The sequence below is a fragment of the Loxodonta africana genome, chromosome 12 (assembly GCF_030014295.1).
Source record: "Loxodonta africana isolate mLoxAfr1 chromosome 12, mLoxAfr1.hap2, whole genome shotgun sequence".
NCBI classification, from domain to species: Eukaryota; Metazoa; Chordata; class Mammalia; order Proboscidea; family Elephantidae; genus Loxodonta; species Loxodonta africana.
Genome location: NC_087353.1, coordinates 54,992,695 through 55,001,678, shown reverse-complemented (window position 1 = coordinate 55,001,678; position 8,984 = coordinate 54,992,695). Strand labels below are relative to the sequence as shown.

Sequence of the window (8,984 nt, the reverse complement as noted above, 5' to 3'; positions counted from 1 at the left end):
CCCCGCGCCCGCGGTGCACGAGATGTCCGGGTCACCAAAGTCACCCTGAGGCGCGTCTCCACAGGGCGCGAGGCCGCCGGCCAGAACCGAACCGGGAGCTGTCCGGTGGCGCGGAGCGGGGTCTCCGTCAGCAGAAAGCATGGACCGACAGATCCCCGTCCTAATGCGCCGAAGGCAGCGCTGGAGAGGGCGTTTGGGCGTGGTGGCCGGACAAAAGCCTAAGTTCTGTGAGGCGCTGGTCCCTTGGCCCAACCCGGCCGTGGTTCCGTTTGTTTTCATCTCTGGAGCAGCCGTGACCGGAGGCCACCGATCGCTTGGTCACTTGTATTTTATTCCGAAGGGAATAGGCCTTCCAGTCTTTCGGCACACGTTTGTTCTTTGCAAGCCAGGTCGAAGGCATTTGCACCACTTGGCCAAATGAAAACGTCTGAAGTTGGCATTTATTTGTTCGAGGAAGCCTGCTTCTGCCCTCAGCAATTCTCTTTCCCCTTCTAAGCTGTGCAGGCCAGGACGGTGGGGTGGAAGGGCCCTTCAGAGAGACGCCTTCAGGAGAAAGCAAAAGAACTGAAACTAGGCGTTGCACACTGGACTAAAGTGCCCGGGCTGTCCTAGTCCTGACTCAAAAATCAACAAGCCAAGAAACAAAACTATCAGCAGGGTTTGGATTTGAAAGGACCCTGGCAGTGGACCGCCCACCTCGTCCTCTGAGAGCTCACCAAATGGTGACAATATTCGGCTCTGGCTGCTTTGTAAGTGCGAATTGTTTAAAAAAAAAAAAAAAAAGCTGAAACAATTATTAGATCAAGTATTAGTATGTATTTATACACAATAAAAACAGATTTACAAGTTGAACTGGAAATTTAAACATAAGAAGTTTAACAGCTTTTGTTTATTATATTAAATAACCAAAACACCTTTTATTCCCAAAACTGGTAAAGAATAAATAATATAATTTACAATATGGTACAAAAAATAATCAGGAAGGACAGGCATTCTGCTTTATACATACACTATATATGTATATTTATAATCTATAAAACAAATTCACATCTCAAGCTGAAAAACTTAGATGATATGGCTTAACTATTATTAAAAGAAACAGCAATAAATTCTGCTGCCCAGACCATTAGCTCCAGAGCCAGTTATCCTGTTGCAGAAGGAAGGATACAGGTGGTTGTAGTGCTGCCAAGTCTTAACATGACTTACAAATTGCTGTGAGATTAGGAGAGCTTTGACAGTAGGGAAAGGTTTGCTGTGGGTTTCTTTCCTTTTTTTTTTTTGTCTTAAGAAATTAAGTGCCATATTTCCCCCATAAATGCATCTGATAGATTAAAAAAAAAAAACTGCTGTTTTCCTCCTCAGTTGTTTCCACTGTCTTGTATCCTATGCCTTCTCTGTGCAGAACAAGTATAAACTCAATGGTGTGATCTAGTTAGAGATGTTATTAAAATGAAGCCACCGTACAAAATGATAAAGGATGGAACTCTAATGCTAAGAACCTGGAGATGTGGGAAAGCAAGCAAGCAGTTCTACTGAGGAAATGTTCCCAAATATCCCCACTCCCTGAGCAAGTACTCTACACATAGAAGATACAGCGAGATGAGAAAGAATGTCATCACAACCCTTTCGTGAAATGATGAACATCAACCTGCCTCTGCATCTTCTAAAAGGTGGACTACTCATCACCAGATATTCACAATAAAGAGTCAAGGGCAAAAACACCAGCTCCCTTGAGACCTGAGATATTCAGTTTCAAACTTTAGAAAAAAAGAATCAGCAAAAAGATCCCAGACAACAATAGAGTGATCAGGGAAAGATTTTTCTAAGAAACTGATCTCATCTGAATCACAACATGCTCAAGTGCACAAAGGAAGCCACACGTTCATACCGAGACAATCACAACTTCTGATGGAAGGCACTGGGAAGATGCAGGAAGTGGGAGACTTCTCTGCTTGGGTCTTTTGAAAATACCAGCCTTTAACAGTTTCTATTTTTATACATATATACTCACTTAGGCTGGGAGAAAATACACCCATTGTTTTTCTACTACAAATGATACCATTTTCCCTTTATTACGGCAAGCAACGTCATACTTCCCAGTTGCTAAAGAAGCAACCGAATCATCTGGAACCACTTCAGCTTTACTATAGACAAGAAGACTCATCCTACCCTCCTCCCCAACCCACCTACCCACTGATTGACACTGGCTGCATCCAGCCACTCCTGAACAGAGTCTGTGCAAGACCTAAGCAGGAGGTGCTGTTAAACAAGAAGCCTGCAAACCGATCTCAACTGCCAGAGTTTCCCTCCATTTAGATGTCATCGGGCAACAAATGTCAACCTCCCTGCCAGACTGCCTCCATGTCTACCCTGACAGATATGCAGCTCAGGATTCTGACTGTCCCTCACCTAGGGCCCTCACCAGTGGCCACTGCTCCCGTTGTCAGTGCTGTGATGCTAGGTGGCATCTCTGGCCTGAGACAGTGGGAGTATGAGAAACTGATTTGTGGCCTAAGCTTGGCCTGTTGTCCTAATCTACAGAGGCCCAGCAAAGTCAGATCCCCAGGGAGAGGGATCTACTCATCTTGCTCAGCTCAATAAGGTGCTAGTTTCCGAAAGCTGATATAATGAGCACAGAACACAAGCTAGTTTAGATACTCTGGTTCAAATGTTGCTCTCTGTACCTCTTAATAAAGTGGCATATTTCCTTTGTATTTCCAGAGCTTTGGGACGGTTTTCTTAAGAGCCTGGAAGAGTTGTCAGCACAGGCTCCTATCAGTGATGTTTGTGCCTAGAATCAGAGCTAAGGAAGGAGGCCGCCTTACAGGCAAGAGCTCTGGGAAAAACCTGAGACGAAGGAAGCAGTTGCACGGAGGCCAACTGTCACCTTCACTTCCCCTTGCCAGCTGTGTGTATGACCCTGTCCGCAGTCTAAGAGGCTGTGTCTGGCTGGGGAGACCACATGATCAAGAGTGTCCCCTGCTCATACATGTGGAAGACCCTTCCATGCCCATTCCCACTGGCTCCCTTCTTCACTGAGGGGACGCAGAGCAGCCAGGGAGTGGAGAGGCCAGGCTTGACCCTAACAGCCACTGCTCCACAGGCAAGGGGTAGGGGAGGAAAAGGGGAAGGGGCAGTTCCAGGTGCATGTAGGTTTAAAAGGTCACATCAACCCTGGCTACCGATGGAAGGTGAAGCAGCAGGTGAGATAGTGGCACAGATGTGACCTGCCCACCACCAGAGCAACAGCTCCCAAACGCATCGTCCATGGCTGGACAGTGACTCCTGTGCCTGGGCCTCCCTGGACTCTACTTTGGAGAAAGCCTGGCTGCCGGACCATCTGCAGGAGTCCCCACTGGCCACCCACCCAAGGGGCTCAAGAAGGCCACCAAAGGGCTGTGGTGAGCCCTGACTGCATCCAGAAGTCAGAGCCCCTGACTGGATTCCCTGAGTGGGAACAAGAAAAACAGAGGCCATGGGGCACAGTACACATGAGGGCTTACATAATGCCTCACAGCACACCCTACACCAATGCCAAAGAGAGGAAGAGGAGATGCTGAAGAGGAGAAAATGTCCCTGCAAAGGAGAACTGCAAAGGATAACCAACAGTCACACGTTCCTGCAAAGGATAACACATCGGAAGCTGAAGAATTTATCAGGAAAGCATTAGCTCTAGTCAAGTTAGTGCTCAGGATCATCCCAACTGTGAGAAGTAACATCTTAGATCACCTAGAAGAAACTCACAGATGGACACTGGAAGGAAACCAACTAAACCAAGGACTCCGTTCTTCCTCTTCAGCATCTCCTAATTCTTAAACACAAGAAAAGTATGTTTCAACTAGCTTAGCAGGCTTTTCAAAAAAGTCTACATGACCTGCGTAAGACATGATTCTTTCTCACCTCCTGCTAAAACCAGTCAGAACGAAGTCCCTAGATGGGGATGCATCAGGCTGGGGCCAGGACTCTGGGGCTGGCATCGGCTACACTGCCCTGGAACCCTCTGCTTCCCCCTGAACTGCTTGCTGCCTCAGGGTGCAGATGCCAGCAGGCCGAGCCAAGCCCCGGGCCTGCTGCGCTCCCCGTAAACACTCCACACAGAGAGCAACCAGAGTGGTGGGAAGAAAACAGTGGCAGAGCTCCTTGCGGAGAGGGGAGCTCACACTCCCCAGGAAGCAATGGCCGCACCGAGGCGGGCTCGCTCCCTTCTCTCAGAAAGAAGCCCACGGAAACATCCAGCACGGCAAACCCGAGAAGGAAGCGTGACTGAAACATCATCGCTCTGTAGATCCCAACACGGGGCCCCAACGCCATGGCAACTTCTGTCTTCAGTCTTCTGGAGCACTGGTCCTCATCTAGGGCTGCCCTCTGCCACTTGGAACACAGCTTCTAGCCAGCTATTCTTGTGCACTGCCTGTTCCAGGCGCAGAGGTGTCTCTGTTCAGAAGTCCTCTGGAGGGTGGCCTGAGCTTGGTTGGTGGTTTCTCTCGTTTAAAGAGGGCTACCCCCACTACAGCTGAGGGCCACCAGCCACATAAGCCCTCCTCTCCACCTGGAGATGCAGTCACTGGGACAGGTCGCCAATAGGAGGCCCACCGCCATCAAATAGGACCTCCCGGCGACTGGACTCAGCAATGGACAACTCTTGGGCCAGGTCGTTGAACCGAGAGATATAATCAATGCTATTTTCATTCATCATGCACACCAGCTGGGAGTCCACAACCTGTGGGACAGAGGGCACGGGAAGACTGCATCAGCTGGCAGCCTGGTGGAAGGCCGCCATGATGGGGACCCAGTATCTCTTTACAGTGAAGATCAGATTCTCACGTCGACCGCCCTGCTGGAATCTAGCCCTGGAATGGTGGCCCAGGGGAACCTCAGAAGTGCCTCTGTCTGTTTTGAACTCCCTTCTTTCAACACATATCCCCAGACAGCCTATAGTGTGGTGTGCTGCTGAGTGGGGTCCCTCCCTCGTGACACTTAACGAGAAGTCAGGCGAACAGTCCATACACAAAGGGAGTGAGTGCAGTGAGCAAGGTGTGGCTGGAGGAAAGGGCAGCAGAGCCAGGGGTCAACGTGTGCCATTGGGGCAGGGGAGTCAGAGAAGGACTGTGTGAGGAATAGACTCTGAGCAGAAGTGTGGGAGGAAAGCACATCAAGATGTGGTGGAAACGCATTCCAGCCAGAAGAAACAGCAAGTACAGAGGGCCTGAGGTGGCAACAGGCTTAGGATGCTCAAGAAACACAAAGACGGTGGGTGGATACAAGGATTGAGGTGGTGAATAGAAGGAGAGAGGCGCATGGACAGTAACAGGACCTCAGGGGCCAGGATTTTATTCTGGGGGCAAATACACAGAAGTCGCTGTGGACACTATTCCTTGTCTGCCACCTCCACTAGAATGGAAGCCTCAGGGAGCAGGTTCCTTTGTTTTTGTTTACCCAGTGCCTGCAGCAGTCCTTGGCATACAGTAGGCCCTGGATAAACATTCGTTAATGGACCCATGGAAAAGGAAAAGGGCCCAAAGAGAGGTGCCCAGGGCATGGCTGTGCCTTTCCTGCAGAACCTGCTTCTCCGGCCTCAGCCAAGCCCATGGTAGAGTACAGCCCAGGGGGCTGCTGCTGAAGGTCACTCACCATCAGGACACGTGGGGGGCAGCAATGACGATAATACCACCTACTGCTCTTTATGGATCAGGAAACTGAGGTAGAAAGAAGTGACATTACTGGCCCACGGCTGCACAGCTGGTGAGACACTCTGGGCCCGGGCACCCGAGTTTCCATGCTTTCATGCCCTCAGGGGCCTGCTGCTACTCAGGGCCTGTCATCTGACGTCACCTGGGGACAAACGCTAGCCAGAATGGCCAGATCGTTCCATTCTCAAGAGAAGGCAGAAACCGGAGCTTTACGTGCTCTCTCCCAATTTCTAACTGCTGGCAAGAGGTTCTTAACAGCCCACTGGGAGGCCTGACCAGATCATTTACAGGAAGGATCTGGCAGCTTCAGGAACCGGGGCTGGGAGGTCAAGTTCAGGCATGAGACAGCGCTGCATGGGAGCACTTACCTCTGCGACATCAGCCAGGGACCTGGATACAAAGGAGTCCCGTGAGTTTCCATCCAGCAAGCTGGGGCCCAGCAAGGAAGTGCCACTGTTTGTCCCAACAGAAGCTGGCAGCATCTTCCGGCTCTTCTCTGGGGAGATGAAGCTTGCTGCAGAGAGAAGGCCAGATAAAACTCTCTGAGGCCTGGCTCAGTCTAGTCTGCTGCCACCCTCTTCCAGGCAGCCCGTGCAGCAACGTTATCTAGCTCACTTTTCCAACAGCCCTACGCCTTCCCGACATTTCATTCTGCGTAACCAGTCCCTTACTGATGGGCAGGCGGTTAAGGTTGCTTCCAATTTTTTGTGATTTCTATCCAACTTTTCACATTTCTGTACTGTGACATGACTTTTATAACAGGAAGCACTTGTAAGTGGCTGATGCCCTCCAACCCCCAGACCCCTCTGATCACTCTGGGCCATTAGGCGCGGGGCCAGAGACAGTGATGGCCGAGTCCGCCCTCTATCAGCACATGTCCCAAGGCTGCCAGGAATGATGCGCCATCTGCACCCCTTTGCCGAGTCTTTAAAAAGATGGCGGACGGATCCCAGTGTGCAACTGAATCTTCCTGACATGGGAAACAGAGGCTGGCATATCCTTTTCCACCACAGTAAATAAACACAGGTGACCACTGAGAAATAGGCTCTGGGTGGGGGGCCACATCCCAGACACTCTCTGATCTGCAGCAGAGAACATGCCTCAAACCTCCGAAGTGTCCCCTCAGACAATTTCACTGAGTACAGAAAAAGGGGAGCCTACGAGAGAGCACGGGTGGCCAGCTCCTCCTACCCTACACACAGCAGAACATGCCAGGCCACAGCCCCAGAGGGGTAATGGCCAGGATACCCAAACGAACAGGGAAGGGGCATGGAGAACTCTCTGGGCTAATGAAAACGCTCTATATCTTGACTGGGTTGCGGGTTACACGGGTTTATGCCAAAATTGGTTGCACTCAAAATCTGTGTATTTCCCAGATGTAAATTATGCCTCAATTAAAACAAAAAAAATTACTCAGGAAAAAAAAACAAAACATTAAAAAGAAACACAAACAAATACGTAAACAAAAAAAACCCTGGTGGATGTTCTGCTGAAGAGCACGGAGAACCCTCGTCCCCCAGGCCCTCCATGCTGGTGTACAGTGTGGCCCCTGCTGGTGTGTGTGTGAGAGGAGGCCCGAGCCACTCGCACACTCACCAAAGAGGCTGCTGAGTGAGGAATCAGTGGAGTCACTGGGGTACCACTGGGGGTCGTGCGTGGGAGAGGCAATCCAGTTGGGCTGGGGGCTGCTGGATGGGGAGGGCAGGCTCTTGGAACTGTCACTGCCATTCAGTTTTGCTGGAGAGAGGGAGACACCTTCACCTGCAAACCAAAATTGCTGTCAGAGGCCACGTGCAGGTGCACAGCGCCCTGCCTCTCCACTTCCCCACCAGGATGGCAGGGTGGCCTGGCTGTGCACTGCTGGGCCCAGGAGCCTGAGAACACAAAGATGGTGGGTGGACACAAGGTGCTTCCGCTCAGGATAAGCAGCATGAGCCTACAATGGCCAGCCTCAGAGCAGCTGCTCATGGCAACAAAGGCCCCATGGAGGATTTAGAGTGAAGAGTGACAGGGCAGGCCTTGCTTAGAGCTTTACGACATTCATCTCGTCTGTGCTAAGGACAGTTCTGTGTCCTTATGTGGTTTCCAACTTGCTGCTGAGGGAGGGAGACTCCGATTCGCCAGTGGCTTGGCCCAGGCCACACACTCACCAGCTATGAACCCAGGTTGCCTGACTGAATCCCTGAGTCCAGCCAGATTCAAAACCAATTACAAAACACCCCTGCCAGCTCCCAGGCTGAAGAGGGCTCACTGGGCCTGTCTCAAGGTTGGGGGAGTTCCCACGAGACTATAAAAGCCGCAGGCCAGGTCCTGATCTCAATTGTCTTTGCTGCCCCTGCCGAAACCAGGCAGCACTATGCTGGTGGCAGAGATTCAGAATTCAGGACAGAGCTGAATGGAGGCATCCTCAACACGGCTGCAAACACTTAGGATACTCAGTGTAGATCACCTGGCCATTCCTGCAGAGGCTGTGACTCAGGTGAGCAGGGGCTGTGAGCCTGGTGAACAGGGGCCATAACTTGGGTTGCACAGCAGTCATGACCCGGGGGATGAAGGGGCCATGACTTGGGGAATGTAGGGGCCATGACCCCAGAGGACGTAGGGGCCGTGACTTGAGTTGCAAAGCAGCCGTGACCTGGGGGATGTAGGGGCCATGACCGCAGCAGGTGCAGAGGCTGTGACCCCAGGGGACACAGGGGCCATGACCTGTGGGGTGCAGGAGCTGTGACACCAGGGGGTGAGCAGCAGCTGTGACCCCAGGAGGTACAGGGGCCATGACCCAGGGGGAGGCAGGGTCATGACCCTGGGGGGGCACAGGAGCTGTGACCCCGGAAGGCTGTAGGGGCCGTGACCCTGGAGGGTGAGCAGCAGCTGTGACCCCTGGGGGTGCAGGGGCCGTGACTGGGGGTGCAATACTGCGCTGCCCCTCACCATACTGGCCGGAGCTGATGGCAATCTCGATGATGGAGTCACTGATGTGGGTGGCGGGCTCGCCCTGCGAGAGCACATCCTCAGGCGGCCCGGGGAGGGAGAGGTCCAGCAGAGCAGACACATTGGGTGGAGAGAGCCGAGTGCTGGAACCTTCTGAGGGGAGCGGTGCTGAAAAGCCGTTCTGGAGTGGAGCTTTGGGCAGCTCAGATAGGGAGATGACAGAAGAGCGCTGTGGGGAGACACAGCATCTGGGTCAGACTCTGTGACAGACTGACTGGTAAGGGCAAATCAGCAGAGGCGGCTCAGCCTCCAGAAGCACACTGTGGAGCTCAGCACCCGGGAGCTGCCATGGAGATGACGACA

General features: G+C 52.1%; 1 protein-coding gene across 9 annotated transcripts in view; it reads right to left on the bottom strand.

Moving 5' to 3' along the window:
• Window positions 1–1,259: 1,259 nt before the first annotated feature.
• Window positions 1,260–8,984, bottom strand: part of CRAMP1 (cramped chromatin regulator homolog 1) — a 47,683-nt gene continuing 39,958 nt past the window's right edge. For all 9 annotated transcript variants that reach the window (XM_064295333.1, XM_064295334.1, XM_064295335.1 and 6 more), the window contains 4 exons: window positions 8,622–8,850; window positions 7,287–7,451; window positions 6,059–6,204; window positions 1,260–4,720 (listed from right to left, as the gene is read on the bottom strand). In XM_064295333.1, the coding sequence (XP_064151403.1) occupies window positions 4,562–4,720; window positions 6,059–6,204; window positions 7,287–7,451; window positions 8,622–8,850 (699 nt within the window). In that variant the 3' untranslated portion in view covers window positions 1,260–4,561. The remainder of the gene's footprint in view (window positions 4,721–6,058; window positions 6,205–7,286; window positions 7,452–8,621; window positions 8,851–8,984) is intronic.